The sequence below is a fragment of the Ovis aries genome, chromosome 5 (genome assembly GCF_016772045.2).
Source record: "Ovis aries strain OAR_USU_Benz2616 breed Rambouillet chromosome 5, ARS-UI_Ramb_v3.0, whole genome shotgun sequence".
Taxonomy (NCBI): Eukaryota; Metazoa; Chordata; class Mammalia; order Artiodactyla; family Bovidae; genus Ovis; species Ovis aries.
In genome coordinates, this window is record NC_056058.1 from 58,846,107 (window position 1) to 58,865,502 (window position 19,396).

A 19,396-nucleotide genomic window follows, 5' to 3' on the forward strand; every position below is an offset into this window, starting at 1 on the left:
AAGGACCCGCCCAGCGCTAACGCAACGTGATTCGGTCGGCAGGAGCAGTGGGCTGCCTGCATTGCTGCGCAGGCATCGGGCTGCTGGCTGAGTACCGTCACCCGGCTGCGGGCGCTCTCCTCCCGGGCCGGGGGCCGCGGGCGAGGATCCCGGCGCCACACATTGCGCAGGAAAGTGGGGGTGCGACCCCCGGCTTGCGCTGGCGTCCTGCGGCCCCGCCCCCGCAGCCAGCGGCCCTGCGGCAGCGGGGGCCTGAGCTCCGCCCTCCCTCCTCCCGCCGGCCGCCCTCCCTCCTCCCGCCTCCCTCACTCGCTCGCTCCCTCCCTCCCCCCGGCCGGCTCGGCGCTGACTCCGCCGCACGCTGCAGCCGCGGCTGGAAGATGGCGGGGAACGACTGCGGCTCGCTGCTGGACGAGGAGCTCTCCTCCTTCTTCCTCAACTATCTCGCGGACACGCAGGTAAGATCAGCAGGGGCCAGGGCCGGGGAGCCAGGGCCGCTGAGCTGCGGGGGCTGCCGCCGCAGCTGCGGAGGCCGGGAGACAGCGGTGGGCGCATTGAGGGGATCGGGGGTTCCAGACTGCAGAGCCCCCTTCCATGCACCCTGCGATGCACTTCTTTCTGGGGACAGGTAGCTGGAGGTCCCCCCACCACGCATGCCGGACCGTTGCGGTCGCTACGGCCTCTGGGGAGGGTCTAGCCTCGGTTGCTTGGAGTCCGGCCCACCCCCATCCCCCCCCCCCACCCCGCCCGCTGAGCTGGGGGGTTCGGTGCTTCCTTGAAGAGGCTGAGCCGCGTCAGGTGTTGGGGACCCTCATGCTGAGTCTGGGTGCAGAAGGCGCGCCCTCAGGCTCCCGGCACTTGCTGCCGTACTTTCACGTGGACTTGTGGCCCCGGCGCAGGCGCCTGTCCCGGTCCCCGGAGTCCCCTGATCCTCCGGTCCTGGGTACCCGGTCTTCTACAGCTAGCCCCCCTGAGGCTCTCCAAAAGCTCCCGCAGCGCGGAGTTTTCTGCCAATTCCCGCTGAAGGCATAGGGGTCTGCAGGGCACGTGGACATGCGGGCGGGGATAGCACCTTCCTGGTTTCGCTACCTGGTGGAGCCCCCGGGGGCGAAAGCCCGGCAGGATGGGGCCGGAGGACTGTCTGGGGGCGCCTGGGTCCCCCTGCAGCGCGCGGCCCCTGGTGCGCGCTCGGCGATGCTGGGGGAAGGGCAGGCGAGGCGGCGAACCCGGCTCAGGCTGCGCCTGGGAGACCCACTGGCGACACGCGCGTGACAGGAGAGGGTGCTCCGTTGGGCCGGGAGGGGCGAGGAAGCTGGTTACTTGGAAACGGGGGCGGAGGGGGGTTGCTGCTGGGATAAACAGCCGGGAAAATGCCCGCACAGGGAGTGCGCGCCCCCTACCCGTTCCCCAGTTTTCCCCACCCCTTGCCTGTTGCAAGCATAAAGTTTGGCCCCATAGTTAGGGTTTTTTCTACGGCCACCCCGGCACGGGTAGCGGGGAGGCTGAGGGTGAAGCCGAGCCGCGAATGAGACCCCGGATGCGGATGCACGCGGGAGGCAGAGGGGCTGCTGGGCTCTACCGGGCGCGGCTTGCTAGGGCTGGTTTGGTACCTGGAGTCTGAGCGCCGGTGCCGGCTTGTTTTGCATAACACTGGAAGGGAGGGGGAGGGGGCGGGATGTGGGAGGGGAGAGAGGGAAACTTTGCTTCTTGTTATATCTGCCTGTCTTTGGGCGGCAGCAGCTGTCATGGGACCGGGTGGGCGGGGAGAGGCTTGCTAGCTGACTCCTTGCCGCGAGATGCGACTTGGAGGGGACGCAACAGCCGAGACGTTCAGCTCTGGGGGACTCTGGGTGGCGAGTCCCGCTGGCTGCTGGAACCGTGCGGCGTGGCGGGGTGTCGCCGAGAGGAAGCCCGCCACGCGTAGAAGAAGGCCGGTCCCTGATCGCTGCGGACGTCCATGCGTCAGGGAGCCGCGGGGCCTCGTGGTTGGTGGCGGGATCGTTTGGGTGGGTTCCGGGCAGGGGCCGCAGGGGCTAGTGGCGTATGATCGCGCTTCTCCAGGCCCGGGGAAAAGTGTGATGAGTGGTCTGTGCGCGGTAGTGTGTATTGGTGTGCACACGCCGCGCGCACCGGGCGCGTACCTTTACCTCTGACGAAACTGCAGCGGAGCTCCAGCGGCAATCACGGGGCGCCGGCACTCGCCCCGGGCCCCTGACTGCTCCGAAGGCCGATCCCAGCCTCGGCACCACCACCGCGCCCACAGCCCTCTAGCCCCCAGCCCTCTAGCCGACAGTATGGGGCCGGGGGGACTGGATACAGAGCGGGCAGAGTTGCTGCTAGGAAAGTTCTGCCCTCGGCCCTCTCGCTTGTCCGGGGGTGTCTCCAAACCCCTCTACTAAGACGCGGATGTAAGAGGCCTGAAATAGCCAGAGACTCGTCCAGAGACCCACAGGAAGAACTCGTCCACTTTGGACCCGACCCAAGGTTTCAACACCATCTTCAGTGTTCTTCGGCTCTCATTTGCCCTTTTAGCCGTCCGGAGTGCCTACCCAGCAGGCAAATTTCACCTAAGGAAACTAGAAATTTGGGTAATCGTGTATCAGCAGAAGCAGTGCAGTGGAAGTTAATCTGGGACGTTTTGCTTTTTTTATGTAACCACGTGATGGGCTGAGGCCCTTCGGGTGATCTCTGTCGTCCCAACTTGGGAAGTGTAATTGATAGGGGGAGCTTTGCCGCCGCCCCTAGAAGGCTCCGAGAGCCAGCCGGAAGAGGACCTGGGCGGGTCTTCGCGGGCCTCCTCATTTTACAGTTGGGGATCGAGGCTGAGAGGGCTGGACGGCTGGTACAGGACCACGCAGCCAGTGGGTGACAGAGCCACCCAGGGCTCCTGACTCCAGGTCCTGTGTGTTACCTCGAAATAGCACTGGACTTGGAGTCAGAAGGCCTGAGTGGAGTCGCCTTCCCCACTCTCTGGCTGGGTGACCCCGGAGCAAGCCATTTTAACCCTTCAGCCTCCTTTCTCCCATCTGTCAAATGGGGCTGGTGGTGCCGGCAAGAGAAGCCCAAGGCCCGGTGGTTGGGGGTGAGCACTATTTGCATGTGAAATGTCTGGTCCTTCCTGTAACTTCCTCTCCTCCCCCCAGACCCTCCCTGGCCCTCCCCTTCACTGTCTCCCCCTTTGGAAGGGGTGGGGAGAGTGAGTAGAAAGGTAATTTATCGGCTTTATCCCAAAGACTTGTCTTTGGCAGCTAATCCAGGGTTAGATAGAGGGAGGATTTCTGTTGTGGAGACTTATACCCATTCAGGTCAAAGTTCAGAAATTCAACAGATTAAGGCTTGTGAAAGTTTCTTGGAAAGGTTTGGGGCATGTGTTGCAAAGGACTCTGTGTGGGCTTCTCCTTGTTTCGGGCCCTGCCTGTAGTGCCCTCACCCACCATCCCTGCGTGGCCCTCTCCTCTAGCAGGCCTCTCTAGCCCAGCTTGCCCTGCTTTCTCCAGCCTCTGGTTGTCTTAGTCTGTGTTATACAACCAAGCATTTTGTGTGAGAGTCCTGTGGCCCAATAAGATTCTGGAACTGGAGTTGTGCCTTTCATGTCTTTGTGCCCCTGGTCACCTGTCACTGTGCTGAGCTCCTTTGCTTAGCTCTTGGCTAGGCACAGAAAACAGACAAGAGACGCTCTCAGGCTGGTTGGAGGAACAGCTGGGCCGAGTATGGGGAGAGAGGAATGCAGAGGGCTGCAGCTGTGGGCAGTGACTTAGGCTCCAGAGACCACATAGTAAGCCCATACTAAATATGGGTTGTTTGAAGACACTTGGGACATCAATCATAGATGTGCAAACTGTCAGAGATGGCAGGATCTTTATAAATCATCAAGTCCAACCCCTTATCATTTAAAAATATTTAATAATAGAATTGTTAGGAAATACTGGCAAGCATAAAGAAAAAAAGAAAAGAAAATATGAAATCTTACCCAAACATAACCACCATTAATTTTTATATGTGTTTTCTGACTTATTCTTTCCTATTGATTCCTATGGATTATATTTTTATACAAAAATGGAATCATTCTTTGTATAGTAATTGTATCTTGGAATCACACCGTTCCAACATGGTTTTTTTGTCCTCCAAACAATATACTTTCCACATCAGCAAGTATTCTACCTAGTATCTTAATATCTTAATGGTTATGTAATATTGAGGGTTGAACCAAAAGGTATTTAATCAATCCTTTGTTGTTAGTCATGTAAGTAGTTTATATATATATATAGCTCTTGTAAGCCATGCTGAAATGAATATCTCTGCCTATGTCTTCTTTTCTTCATTTAAATTCCTAGAAATGAATTACTCTGTCAAAGGAACTATGCAGGCATCTGGTAAACACATTTCTGGATTGCCTTCTAGAAAGACTGTGCTAATTTGCACACTAGCATTGTATGGGAATGCCCAGTTCCCCATACTCAGAAAACTCTTGGCATTTTAATTGTTTTTCATTTTTACCAGTCTATTCATCAATAAATTTTGTCACCTTATTGGTTTAATGTGCATTTCTTTGATGACGTGTGCTGCTGAAACTTTTCCCCAAATGATTATGGGCCATTTATGGTCTGTTCTGTGAAATGTCGTGTTAGTGAAATTGGCCTGTTTTTCAGTTGGTATGCTGTTTCCTCGTTGTTCTAAAACTGGATCTGAACACCCGAAGGAGTACCTGCCACACGGAGAACTGGAAAAAATGGCTTGACTACTGTTGACTTGCTTGGTCTGGAATGCTGTTGCCTCCACAGCCCCTGAAACCAGGGCTAACTTCTTTTCCAAGTCAAAGTTCTGGCCATCTATGGGGCAGGTTGAAGTGTAACCTTTGCTGGGTGCCTTTACCCACTCTTCATCTGTGTGAGACCCAGGAGACTTAAAAAACTTTTTCACCTGAGCGCAGAAGGGGACACATTGCTGGCCCTGTTTACCAGAGACCCAGGGTTCACTTTCACTGGGGCTTCCTGGCTGGTGCTAATGATCAGGATGCTTATGGAACCCAGGAAAGGCAATGGCCCAGCAACTGGGCCCTGGGGGTTTATGTTTCCCCTTCACCCTAGGGCCTTCCTCTCCCCAGCTGCTGCAGGCTAGCCAGAAGCTTCATCATTGCCAGGATGTGAGTCACCCTTTTCCTTCTCTCTCTGGAACAATAGAAGGAATACTGGTTTGAGTCAGAAGAAGCCTTGCAAATGGGGGCTTATGCTGGGAAGCGAGTCCCTAACATGAGCATTGCAGTATTAACAGCTATCTCCTCCTGCATTATCATCATCATCAATGCCATTTATTGAGCATCCTCTATGTGCTGTGTGCTCTGCTGAGCCTTCTGTTTGCATTATTACATTTCATTCTCATAAAGATTCTACAAAGTATCAGTTCAGTTCAGTTGCTCAGTTGTGTCCGACTCTTTGTGACCCCATGAATCACAGCACGCCAGGCCTCCCTGTCCATCACCAACTCCCGGAGTTCACTCAGACTCACGGCCATCGAATCAGTGATACCATCCAGCCATCTCATCCTCTGTTGTCCCCTTCTCCTCCTGCCCCAAAATCCCTCCCAGCATCAGAGTCTTTTCCAATGAGTCAACTCTTCGCATGAGGTGGCCAAAGTACTGGAGTTTCAGCTTTAGCATCATTCCTTCCAAAGAAATCCCAGGGCTGATCTCCTTCAGAATGGACTGGTTGGATCTCCTTGCAGTCCAAGGGACTCTCAAGAGTCTTCTCCAACACCACACTTCAAAAGCATCAATTCTTCAGTGCTCAGCCTTCTTCACAGTCCACCTCTCACATCCATACATGACCACAGGAAAAACCATAGCCTTGACTAGACAGAGCTTAGTTGGCAAAGTAATGTCTCTGCTTTTGAATATGCTATCTAGGTTGGTCATAACTTTTCTTCCAAGGAGTAAGCGTCTTTTAAATTCATGGCTGCAATCACCATCTACAGTGATTTTGGAGCCCCCCAAAAATAAAGTCTGTCACTATTTCCACTGTTTCGCCATCTATTTCCCATGAAGTGATGGGACCAGATGCCATGATCTTCATTTTCTGAATATCGAGCTTGAAGCCAACTTTTTCACTCTCCTCTTTCACTTTCATCAAGAGGCTTTTGAGTTCCTCTTCACTTTCTGCCATAAGGGTGGTGTCATCTGCATAGCTGAGGTTATTGATATTTCTCCCGACAATTATGTCATTATTCCCATTTTACAGCTGAGGCATTTACAGTTTCAGAAAACTCATTGACTTGCTGAAGATGATCTACCTGCATTACCTTGGAATAAGTGGAAATGGCAGGATCAGTGGGCAAGGTCCCCAGACCTCTTGATTCCAAGTTCCATGAAGACAGGGACTACTTTCTTTCTCTTCATCGTCTTCCAGCATCTTGAGCAAATGAAGGCAAATTGTCAAGAGAGAATGCAGAACTACTTCTCTAGGTCTCTGTGAAATGGGGGTACTAGGCCCTAACTCTCAGGATTGGAAAATAATAGAATGTACGTAAAATGAGCATCTGTTGTGCACAAAACTTGGAATCCTTCTGTCTCTGAAACACTTTAGAAGGGCAAGATCAAGGATAGAAGATAGAATTAACTCCTGCCCATGCAAACTTTTCTCTGTAAGAAAGGGAAGCACAATTCTTGTGATAAGGATGGAGGGAACCCAAATAAAGTCATTTAGAAGAGAATGAGCAGGGTTGTTTACTGTCTCTCCCTCTCCAACATAGTTGAATGCCTCAGTTACATCCTGTGGACACTCAGCTGATGAGGAATCAATTGAACTGGATTGACCTTCCTGTTACTCTCCCTGACTTCCAGTCTGGGTCCTTGTCCATTCACAACTGGGTTCCTGTATTTACTATCACACCAGACTTTGTCCTCAGCCCCAGCGGCAGACCAGTCCTCCTAGAGCACATGTCTGATGCCACCCTGTTGCTCACACATCATGCATGGCTGCTTGCAGTGCTTAGTTGATCAGTCGTCTCCGACTCTTTGTGACCCCACGGACTGTAGCCCGCCAGGCTCCTCTGTCTGTGGGGATTCTTCAGGCAAGAATACTGGAGTGGGTTGCCATGCTCTCCTCCAAGGGATCTTCCCAACTCAGGGACTGAACCCAGGTCTGCATTGCAGGTAATTCTTCACTGTCTGAGCCACCAAGTACTCTTAAATGCAAACCTAAAGTTTAACTTCATGTGCAAGGGCCTTCAGGTACTTGAGGCTGAAGAGTTAGGCCCCTGACTTTATCCTAAGCTGTCTGCTTTCTCTTTGGGATCCTGGCCTGCCCCAGGCTATGTCATGAATCTTCCAGGAGGTATTGGCTCATGCAGCTATTTTCTGTCTTCTGTTGGAATTTCTGCTATTTGCATTATTCATCCTGCACGAAACTCAGCTCCCATGCTATCATTTTAGTGACCTCTCACATCCAGGTACCACTGCTCCATCCCATGTGTAGCAGAGAGCATTCTGAAGTCAGCCTGCCTGGGTTTGAGTCCTGGTTCTGTGATTTACCAGAAGTGAGACCTTTAGTATGTCACGTGACTTCTCCGAATTTCCGTTTCCTCAGGTGTACAGATAATGATAATAGTACCTCCCTGATAAAGCTGTTTCACTATGGAGTCAATGAAAATCAAAGGACATATGGATTTAAAGCACCTAACAGAATGCATGGCATAGAAGCACTCGGTGATAGATGCATCTCTTGTAACATACGTCTCATTAAGTGTTTAGGAAATCACTCCAGATTGTTAAGCTCCATGAGGGCAAGGATTTTTCTTCACTTTGTTAAACATTTTTTTCCCACAATGAATAGACAAATGCCTGGAATACAGTAGCCATTCAGAATCCTCTCTGGGTGAATAAATGAGCTAGACTATGAACCTTTTCAGAGCACGGGTTCATCAGACGAGGCAGATTGAAAAATCTTTTGGAATGACCTGAAAGTTCCTCTCCAGACATTCATCCCCAGCATTTTAATATATTCATAGGCTACCTGTGTTTCAAGCGCCTGCTCACACTTGACCACTCTGGAAAGCCTGTGAAGCACACTGTTCTGCTGACATGGAGGGTGCCGCTTACTATCTGCTAGTGCTTCGTTTTATTTTCCGTGCAGCATGCAGGATCTCAGTTCCCTGACCAGGGATCAAACTCATGTCCCCTGCAATGGAAGTGCGAAGTCTGAACCACTGGACAGCCCGAGAAAGTTGTGCCTGTGTGCTTTATCCCTATAAATAAAATGACAGCTTAGAAAGGACAAGAAAACATATTTTTCTCCTGGTCTGGTTTTGTGTTTACCCATTAGGTAGGCAAAGTTTTGAGCAGAACAATGTTTTATATGACTAGGTGTTAGGTTCTCTGCAAAGAACTTTGTATTTTAAAACATTTTATGATGGAAAATAGTGACCATACACAGCCAAAGCCAGTGGCAGGAAGGGAATCGAGACTATCCATGCCACTGTCACCCGGCTTTGGCCATTTTTGACAAGCGGCCACTCTTGTTCGTCCACTCACAGACCACATGTCATCTGTGGCTGTTCAGTGTGCATCTGTGAAGAGACTTTTGAATACTGTTGCAATGGTTTCTTCCAGTGTGAGGTTGCTTCTGTTTTCCCCATTTTGTAAGTGATGAACTTGAAGCACAGAGAGGCTAAAGCAGTAATGCAGGGTCTTGGAGCTAGTGAGTGTCTAACCTGGGATTTGAACATGGGTTCTTGAGCAGCTGCTGGTGGCTCAGACGGTAAAGCATCTGTCTACAATGCGGGAGACCCGGGATCGATCCCTGGGTTGGGAAGATCCCCTGGAGAAGGAAATGGCAATCCACTCCAGTACTGTTGCCTGGAAAATCCCACAGACAGAGGAGCATGGTAGGCTACAGTCCATGGGGTTGCAAAAGAGTTGGATATGACTAAACGACTTTACTTTCTTGAGCAGCTCACTCTCCTCGGCTTGGGAGGGACCTTGGAGCACATCAAATCGACCCCTACCATCCCAGGAGAAGGGGCCCTGGGCAGAGAAGGAGAAGCCACCTTTTTGGATGATGCCCAGGTCTCCTACTCCCTAACTAGTTCTTTTCTGGTATCAGAACTTGAGGGGAGGGTGGGTCTTGGCTCTGGGGGAGGGACAGGGTGATGGTTCGAGGAGAGACTCTGCTGCCCGAGGTGGCCAGGCTTTGTGGTGGCTGTAGAGTCCTGGGGTGCATATCACCAACTCCTGGAACAGGCTGCAAGTTCTTCCAGCCTTCACTGTGCCTAGACCCCAGTGAGTTCACCCATTCCTCTTGCAGTTGACCTTTGTTTTTCAGTCGCTCAATCGTGTCTGACTCTGCGACCCCCATGGACTGCAGCATGCCAGGCTTCCCTGTCTGTCACCAACTCCCAGAGCTTGCTCAAATCATGTCTGCTGAGTCAGTGATGCCATCCAACCATCTCATCCTCTGTCATCCCCTTCTCTTGTGTTCAATCTTTCCCAGCATCAGGGTCTTTTCCAATGAGTCGGCTCTTAGCATCAGGTGGCCAAAGTATCGGAACTCCAGCATCAGTCCTTCCATTGAATATTAAGGATTGATTTCCTTTAGGGTTGACTGGTTTGATCTCCTTGTAGTCCAGGGGATTCTCAAGAGTCTCCTCCAACACTGCAGTTCAAAAGCATCAATTCTTCAGCATTCAGCCCTCTTTATGGTCCAACTCTCACATCCATACGTGACTATGGGAAACACCATAGCTTTGGCTCTACAGATCTTTGTTGGCAGAGTAATGTTTCTGCTTTTTAACATGCAGTTGACCTTGAGTTTTCTCATTAGGCGCTCAGGACCATTCCCTGAGGGAAACAGGGTTGGGAGACAGAGCTGAGAGGAGGAAGCTGGCCTGAAGGCACATAGCTAGCTAGGCTCCTGGCAGCAAGACTCCAGGGCTCCTGCCCTGCCCTTCCTTTAAGGCAGAGCCTGAGTTGCCACCTGGGCCCCAGGTCTAGAGTAGGGGACCAGAGAGACTTTTACAAGTCAAGGGCAAAGTCTTTTATCAATTATCCCCAAAGGCCTGTAATTACTGCTCTTTTAGGGAAGAAAACAAAGGTTTGCTCTAATTATTTGTTTCAGTGGCTGAGAGGGCTTTGAATCCTAGGATTGTACCCTGCTTGGGGCGAGCCCTGTGGCCTTTGGCACAAGAGTTTTTTTGTGTGTGTGTGCCTTAGCACTTTTATCTAGGAAATAGGACTGATAGTAGCACATACTTAAGGGGTTTTCTGGGGAAGGGAATGGCAACCCACTCCAGTATTCTTGCCTGAAGAATTCCTTGGACAGAGGAGCCTGACGGGCTGCAGTCCATGGGGTCGCACACATGACTGAGTGACTAACATTTGCACTCGGGCTTCCCTGGTGGCTCAGATGGGAAAGAATCCGCCTGCAATGCAGGAGACCCGGGTTTGGTCGCTGTGTTGGGAAGATCGCCTAAAGAAGGAAATGGCTACCCACTTCAGTATTCTTTGCTTGGAGAATCCCATGGACAAAAGAGCCTGACAGGCTAGTCCATGGGGTTACAAAGAGACAGACAGGACTGAGCAACTAACACTTTTACTTTTTCAAGGGGTTGTACAAAAGGCTGTTTGAGATGATGCCTGTAAAGTGTTTAGAAATGCTTAGTATATAGGAGCCATTGTTAAAAAACAGACAAATATAATTCAGACCTTGCTATTTATCTTCCCACTGAACTCTTGGTCCTTGATCCTGTCTTAGCCCTGAGGTTTCTAGTATTATGATTTCCTTCACCCTGTCTTTCTGGGGGGACTAGAGAGGAATCCCCTCTAGCCTTAGCCAAGTGTTCCCATGCTGACTTTTCGAAAAGCAAATCCAGTTAGATGCTACTTAAAGAGAGGAGAAGAAATATCCGTGATTATGAGCTCTGGGCTTTAGAGTTTAACTGCCAAGGGTTTAAATTTGTATTCTACCATTTACTAGCTGTGTGACCTTCACCAAGGGTCTTAACCTCTCTGACTCCAGTTACCTCATGCAAAACTGGGGATAATTATAGTATGTTCTTAAGATAACTGCAGGAGAGAAATGTGCCTGCCACATTGCCTGACGTATAGTAAGCACCCACCTGACATGTAGTAAGCCACTGTGAAGATGACAGTGGTAATTATGTAAATACACCAAGGTAGACTTGAGCTTTAAGGGAGTTGGGAGTGCCTTAGAGACCATCTTCCTCAATGCCCTTACCTTGAGGTGAAGAAGCAGACAAGGAGCAGACTAGGGAATGCCTTCATATCACCCAGCCTGGCTGCTGTCTGCTTGGCCAGAGCTGGCTCTGCATAGCAGGGACTCAACTCTCTGGGCCCCACTGTCTGGGAACTCAGCCGGGCGAGCCCTGCTTGGCTGAGATGGATGCTCCCCGGCAGCTCTGCTGCCGTGTTCTTTCCTTGTGCTTGCCTGGCAGAACAGAGTCATTTAGCAGAGGGAGAGTGAGGAGACGTTAGAAACCAGGCCCTGAGCAGTTGCAGCAGCCGGCCCACGAGTGGCTCCCTGATGTTGCCATGGCAAACAGCCTTGGCAACGTGGCTGCTTGAACCTTATTTCTGGTCTCAGGCTCTTCTCAGAGAAGTGTGGTACCCAGGACATTGGGGAGGGCCCTGCCCTGGTTCTTTGGCACTGAGGATGACCCAGCCTCCATGCTGCTAGTGACCCCAGACCCCAGGAACCCCTGCTCAAAACATCTGCAGGCTCATCCTCCATGACCTGCAGAAGCAAGCTCCTTAGTACAGCATCCAAGACCTCAAATGCTTATCCATTTATCCATCTATCTGTCCATCTATTATTCCACTACTGTTGACCATGCAGCACTGTACCCATTGCCACAGAGCAGAACAATATATTATTTTTAACATGAATCCTGGTGTTCCTAGACTGCCCTCCTCTTCAACCATATCCTTGAACAGTGGTGACGATGAGAACAGTTAAAAACTGCTAACCCTTTCAAGAAGAGCATTTAATTTCAGAGGAACCCCATGAAGTGGGGTTTACCCAACTTCGCAATTGGGTAAACTGAGGCTGACTTCCAGTTTATGGTGCTAATATTGTTTTGCAGTTCCTTCCCTATGCCTGGCAACCCCTAGGACCCCTACCATGAGGTATCTGTTGCCCCTCCCCAACTCCAGCAGCATCCTTCAAGGCCTCAAGGGCTGCCTCCCCTAAATCCCCCTCTGAGAATTGCTCCCCCTTTGCTCTGTGATCCTATAGTCTATGACAGAATTTGCATCTCCTATCTTCATTTTGTATTCTGTCACCCTGATTAGTTTATATCTGCCCTTTAGCCCCTCCAAAACAAAGCACGTGGGGAAACTGGCTATGGTTTTGAATGTCCTGGTGAGGCATCAGCAAAGGATTTTGTTAGTATTGTTATTAATAACAGTAAGCATAGAAAGTAGCTAACATTTCATGATCACTTAATATGTGCCAGGTACTAAGATAGGACCTTCAGGTACATTGTCAGGTAAAGGATTCTCAGCTACTTGGAGAGGTCGGTGCTATGACAAACCAGAAAACTAAAGCTACCAGATGTTCAGTGACTTGCGCCCTGTCACCCAGACAGACAGTGGAAAGGCTGGGATTTGAGCCTAGGTCTGCCTGGCTTCAGAGCTCATGGTCTTGCCCACTGCAGTGTGACCAGTCTGGCTGAGCATATAGCAAGGACTGGAATGGGGGTGATGGACAGCGGGATGGGGGCGTCTAAACTTGGCCTCAGCTGGGGGGTGCTCACTGGAAGTGAGTGGATGTGGAGGAGACAGTGCAGGGGCCTCAGAGTGGCGTCCCTATAGCCGAGATGCGGGTACGGTGGGGCGCAGAGGAGAGTTTGCTTTGGGGGAAGATTTGTATGGGGAGGAGACCTATTTATTCTGGACCTTCCCTGGAGCCTTGTTAAATGCAGAACTCTGGTCCCAGCCCGTGATAACTTTTATGTGTTTATTCTTTATGTTCTCTCTTCTCTGACCAGTCAGGACCAGAGCTCCCTAAGGAAAGGGATCTTGTCAAGCTGGTTCAACATCAGATCTCCCAATGCCTTGACAGCGGCTGGTATACTGTAGGCCCCCAATAAATACTTGTTGAATTACTAAATGAATGAACAAATGCCATTTGATCTTTCAGGAATGTCACCAGCCATTTGCCTGGCCACAGAAGCCCCTTCTCTGTGTGTGGAGCTAGGATGTGGGTGAGGGGAATTTAGGAGGATTGTGCTAGTTTCCACAAGGAACCCACTGCCCTTGTCTCCAAGATAAGCCTTGCACACAAAGGAATCAAAGGACAAACATCTTTTGGAGCCTCCAGAACCCCCTATCAGAACACACCTCTAGCGGGCAGGTCTTTGTGGAATGTTAAAACACGGGGTTAGGAATCCAGTCTGTTGCTCTGGCCCGACTGGGGAGGGGCTCAGAGCTTCCAGAATCTACAGGGAGGGATTTGGTCAAATGTCGCTATGTCTTCCAGGGAGACCAAAAGCAACACCTTACACCAGGCCTCATGTCCATTGCCCAGCTGCTTATTCCATTGGGTCTGGCCTCCACTCTGGAGGAAGAAAGTAGAGAGGGAATTCAGAGAGGTAAAGGGATCATTCAGGAACCCAGGACTGTACTCTCTAGCCCAAGAGGATTAGCTCCAAGCCAGATCCATCATTCCTTGCTCAGAATCGCCTGGAGACTCAGTCTCTTCCATAGAAGATCACCCCTCACCCTTCCCGCCTAGGGCCAATTCACTCCTTTTTTACACACAGTTCTTACAGGCTTGGCAGTCCTGTCCAAGCCTCAGGACATTAGAAGCAGCAAGTCAGTTCTGTTAGTGTGTCCACACAAGCGTGGGGTGCAGGGTGCGTGGCAGAAACACGTGGATTCAGCACTGAAAGCCACTGGGGCCTGAGCAAGCAGCCCCCTTATTCTGAAAACATTACTGTGCAAAAGTACAAAGCTAATGCCTCATAGAGACAGTGTATCATCCCCAAGGAAAGGTATATTCTGATCAGTGGTCTCTGTTCAAGAAAGCAAGAAAGTGAAATGTATTTTGGTGTCACTATCTAAAACAGGCGGTCTATCAAGAGGAGGGAAAACTCCAAAGTTGTCTATAAATGAAGCTTATTGTGAGCTCACATTATTTCTTGATAATGGCTGATGAAGGAGTCGGTCTAGCTGTAAAAGTTTCTTTGAAAGCTGAGGCAGTCTTGTCACGTGAGAGGTTGTCTTTTGGATTTCCAAGGCTGCAGGGAATAATAGAAAGGGCCCGTGTCACATACTGACGGGCTTCAAGAAACTGTAGCCTCGTGATGAAAGAAAGCTGACCGTCTGTTTTAAATCTTAGCTTTATGGCTATTAGCTGTATGACCCAAGGAGTTAGCCACTCTGCTCCTGTTTGCCAGCTCCCAAATGGGAATAATAATAGCTCCTACCTGCCAGAGTTGGTAGAACTAATCAGTAGTTCTCAGCCGTGACTGCATATCAGAATCATCAGTGTAGTTTAAAAAAAAATAATAATTATACGTCTGAGGCCATCCCAGACTTATTGAATGAGGATCTTTGAGAGCAACCCCTTAAGTGTCTGTGTTTTTCGAAAGCTCCCTGTCATAGACACCCTTCTTTGGTCCTAAACAAGCAGATACTATTTGTAGAGTGTCTGGAATGAACTCTCTTGTCTCCTCCCTTCTCTGTCCTTCTAGCGTTAGTCCAGAGCACAGGATACAGATGACCCAGAAGCAGATAGAAGGCCCCTTTATGATGCCTGTGTAAAGCAGGGTGGCTCCCTTATCTGGCATTTCTGCTTGACCTTCACGTTAATCTCATGTTATAGCAAGAGGAGAGCCTATGTGTATGCTGATTCACTTCAGTTGGGTCCCACTCTCTTCGACCTTGTGAACTGTAGCCCACTAGGCTCCTCTCTCCTTGGGGATTCTCCAGGCAAGAACACTGGAGTGGGTTGCCATTCTCCTCCAGGGATATTCCTGACTCAGGGATCGAACCCACGTCTCTTGTGTCTCCTGCACTGGCAAACAGGTTCTTTCACTGCTAGCACCACCTGAGCAGCTTTCCCATTTTACAGAGGGGCAGGTGGAGCCACAGGGTGATCTGATATGATCCTGCAGTGAATCAGATATTTGTCTTTATCTCTCTGTCTGTCCCACTAGAGCCTCGGCCACACACATGCACACACACACACACATTTCTGGGGCAACTCAGGAGGTGGGGATCATGATGACTGCAAAGGGTGTGGGTTGGAAGAACGAGAAAGGAGGGAGCTCGAGGGAAGCTAGGCTGCTTACAGACCCTTAAAGACCCATCTACAGGCTGGTGCAGGTTGTCCTACCAGGCCCTCTGATGGTGTAGAGCTGGAAGCCAGTTCTCCTGATGCCGTTAGTTGTCCTCCCAGCTCTATGTGTTGCTTCTATGGAGAAGACAGGGTTTGGCTCCAGTGATAATAGGAGTAATCTTCCAGCTATGTGGTGAGGCCTTTGCATATGCTGTGCCTCTGTCAGGAACACTCTTCCCAGGCTCCCTCGCCTCCTGCAGATCTGCTGAGACATCACCTCCTCAGAGAAGCCTTCCCTGGTCTTCCTGTTCTGTCCACTTTCTGTTGCAGTGCCATGCTCTCTTTTCTTCAAGGTCTTTAACCATTCCAGGTACTTTCTTGTTTATTACTTTTCACCCCATTGAGTGCCTGTTGCCCCATCAGGACTGGATATTGCCCATCTGGTTCCCACTGCACGCCCAGAAGCTAGCCTCAGGCCTGATCCATGGTTGTTCATTGAATGTTTCCTGAATGAATGAATTGTGTTGAGCCTTTAATCTGTACTGGCTATAGTGCTGAGTTCACTTAACTCTCCCAACAACCCCAGGACATAGAGCCCCAAACTTCAGATGAGGGGCCTGGGGCTCAGAGGGTGAGTGTGGGCTGGGGGACTAGCTTCTCTGCTGCCCAAGACACACACAGGCACCTGGGGTTCCAATAGCACCCTGCCGCTGACGAGTCATGCCCCAGTGCTCCGGTGACCTCATGCCACTTTCTTCCTTGGGTTGGGCAACAGCACCACCCTCTCTTGTGGGTGTCACCACGGGCACCTGTCCAGCAACACCCAGGCCTCCAGCACTTGCCCTTCGTCCTGGTGGCCAAGGGAGTGGCTGCCTGGCATGTACTTTGTAGACCAGCCCCTGCAGGAGTGTGGCTGTCTCCCTCCTCTGGAGGTGGTCTCAGACCAGTCAGTGCAGCAGGTGAGCCTGGAGGACAATGATGGTGTCTTGTGCGTGTGTGCTAAGTTGCTTTAGTGGTGTCTGACTCTGTGGCCCTATAGACTGTAGCCCGCCAGGCTCCTCTGTGCATGAGATTCTCCAGGCAAGAATACCAGAGTGGGTTGCCATGCCCTCCTCCAGGGGATCTTCCCAACCGAGGGATGAAACCTGCCTCACTTACATCTCCTGCACTGGTAGATGGGTTCTTTAGCCCTAGTGCCACTTTCCTAGAAGCTTGTTTCCCTAGAGACAAAATGGGCCCAGTTTAGAGGATTGGAGTGTAGGGAGAGCAGAGTGGGCGAGAGCAGTGGTCCCCAAACTTTTTGGCACCAGGGACTGGTTTCATGAAAGACAGTTTTTCCATGGACCAGTGGGAAGGGGGATAACTGTATCAGGATGATTCAAGCACATTACGTTTATTGTGTACTTTATTTCTATTATTATTACATTGGTTCCACCTCAGATCATCAGGCATTAGATCTTGGAGGTTGGGGACCCCTGGGCTAGAGAATTAGGTCAAAAGCATGAGAGGAAGGAGGGGAATGTAGAATCTACACCAGAATGAGAAGTCCTCTTTTGCTCAAGTTCATGCATGCTAAGTCATGTCAGTCATGTCCAACTCTTTGCAGCCCCATGGACTGTAGCCTGCCAGGCTCCTCTGTCCAAGGGATAATCCAGGCAAGAATACTGGAGTGGGTTGCCATGCCCTCTTCCAGGGGATTTTCCTGACTTGGGGATCAAACCCACATCTCTTATTTGCTCAGGTGACCTCACAGTAAATTTTCAAGGATCCAGTTGTGGGACAACCAGAGGAGGAGAGGTGTCAGTTGGTTCCAGTAATGGACTCAGCCTGGGGTCTGGATTGTGAGGGGCGGTGGAAGGCAGAGTAGAACAGTGGTTAAGACTGGAGCTCTAAATCGGGGTCTGAGTCCAGAATCTGTCATTTAGCAGCTGAGTGGCTTAGGGCATGTTACTTAATCTGCCCGGGCCTCAGTTTCCTCAGCTGTGAAATGGGATGATGGTAAGTATATCAATGAGTGGTTGCAACGATATAGTGTCTGAAGAATTTAGTGTGGTATGTGGAGGTGGTTCTTCTCCGTAACAGTGGCAATCAGTGACTGGTTGGTTTGATGACAGATGGATGGCAAAAACCGGTAGACCCCATGAGTTACAGAACCGTTGATTATCAGTTGGTACCTTTTCCTTTCTCTATCTGTGTGGCATTCACTTCCTCTGTGTAGGAAGCTACAATTGCAGGTTTGAACAAGCCCTGCTTCCCATCCTGGGAAGAACAGATCCGCAGATGGCTGTGGAGGGTGGCCATTACAGAGGGAGTGTCCAGGCAGCTCATGTAGCAGAAAGAGGACTGAGGAGAGAGCTAGCTGACCAGTGGGGGAGGGCATCCTAGAGAGAGGCCATCGTGTCATAAGGCGCAGCATGTCCTGTGGCTGGTGAATGAGCAGTGAGTGACTGCAGGGGGACATGGACTCCTTCCCCATCGGTGGAGGCTTTGAGCTGGCTGGATGACTCCTGTGAGGGGGAAGAACGTGCAGGATGAGCTAAGTGTCTAGAAGAATCACAAGTAGGAGCACCAAGATTTCCACCCATAGGAACTAGCAGGAGGCTGCTCTGAAGGAGTGGGGAGGTTTTGGGAGTGGGGGTTGACTCGATTTCCCCCCAGCCTCACAGGCAGGATGGAATGAGTGCTATCACCCTGTGGTCTATGCAGCCCTAGGTGTGAGTGGAGGCACAAGGCTGGAGCACAGCTTCTCACCTGCAGAACTGACCAAGGTCCTTTTGCCCAATGAGGCAGTAATCTCCATCATGATGGGGCCAGCCCCACACAGCCACTGACTACTTGATGGACAGGGAGGAGGCTAGTAGCTTTACAGAAGAAGCCGTTAATAAATTTAATGATGAGAGTGATAATTATTGCCATAATTATTATTACTATTACTCATCTCACTTCTACTATTATCCCTTTTAGCATATTACTGGGAAGTTCTCATAGTATTTTATAACCTCATGACAATTTCCATTTTCATTTTACAGATGAAGAACCTGAGACCCAGGGATATTGAAATGTCTTACCCAATAAGGTCAATGTCTTACCCTCTTAATTTGAGAAGCATATGGCATTTGTGGACCCCAAGTTCTGCCTGGTCAAGAAGGCATGGCTTTGGAAAGGGGCCCTCAGCCATTCACGTCTGTGCCTTGTCTAGACTGAATTCCCAAGATTATCTTGAATTCTCCTTGGGGCAATGATCCTCAGTCTTTATGGAGTTGCAACAGCAACTCCAAAATCCACTGTGTGATTTTGCAATAGTTGCAACTCCCCCAGAAAAGTATAATTTCCAGCAACTCTTCTTTGACTTAGGGAAGAGAAAAATCTTGTTTAGAGGATTCTGTAGCTGTCCTGGAGATGAGAGAGCTAAGAGTACCATGGTGAGAACATAGTTCTTAGGGTCTGGAGGCAGGCTTGGATTCGGGTCCTGCCCATCCCTTTCCACTGGGTAACCCTGGACAAGTCTCACCTCCTCTCTGGGCTTGAGTTTCCCCATCTCTACCATGCTGTGACTTATCCTTTTTCTGTCATGGAGGCTCTCTTGCTTTTGTAAGTTTTGTTTGGGGCAGAACTGCCGGGTGCTAGATAGAGGGAGAAGTTTGGATACCAGAGGCAGACGGAGCTGGGGGACCATCACATCTCAGATGGGCATGTGATTTCCTTCCATCCAGGGGGCAAAGCCAGGGTCAGGCCCTCAGCTCCCCAGGTTGTGGTTCCTTTGCTGGTGACGGGTGCCGACTTGTCTTTGAACTGCAAGTTGGAAGAAGTTTGTCATAGGATCATGTGCCTTAAATGTGTGGGTTTGTAAAGAGAAGAAGGCGGAGGAGGAACTCCAGGCAAGAGAGTCCCTGATTTCCAATCTCCCCGGTGAATCACGGAACACTTGGATAAGACACTCATGAGGGTGGAAAGATGAGGTGAAAATCAGGAACTTCGGGCCAGATTTTTTTTAAGGAGCAAATTATTCAGAATCCTATTGATAGATTATATCTAAAATTGATTTCTTCCTCCCCCCCTCCCCCACAGCGCTATGTTATCTATCTGGAATCATTCTTTTATCTGTA

General features: G+C 50.4%; 1 protein-coding gene across 3 annotated transcripts in view; it reads left to right on the forward strand.

Moving 5' to 3' along the window:
* Window positions 1-347: 347 nt before the first annotated feature.
* Window positions 348-19,396, forward strand: part of PPARGC1B (PPARG coactivator 1 beta) — a 120,947-nt gene continuing 101,898 nt past the window's right edge. For all 3 annotated transcript variants that reach the window (XM_027970394.2, XM_027970395.2, XM_060415906.1), the window contains exon 1: window positions 348-458. In XM_027970394.2, the coding sequence (XP_027826195.1) occupies window positions 381-458 (78 nt within the window). In that variant the 5' untranslated portion in view covers window positions 348-380. The remainder of the gene's footprint in view (window positions 459-19,396) is intronic.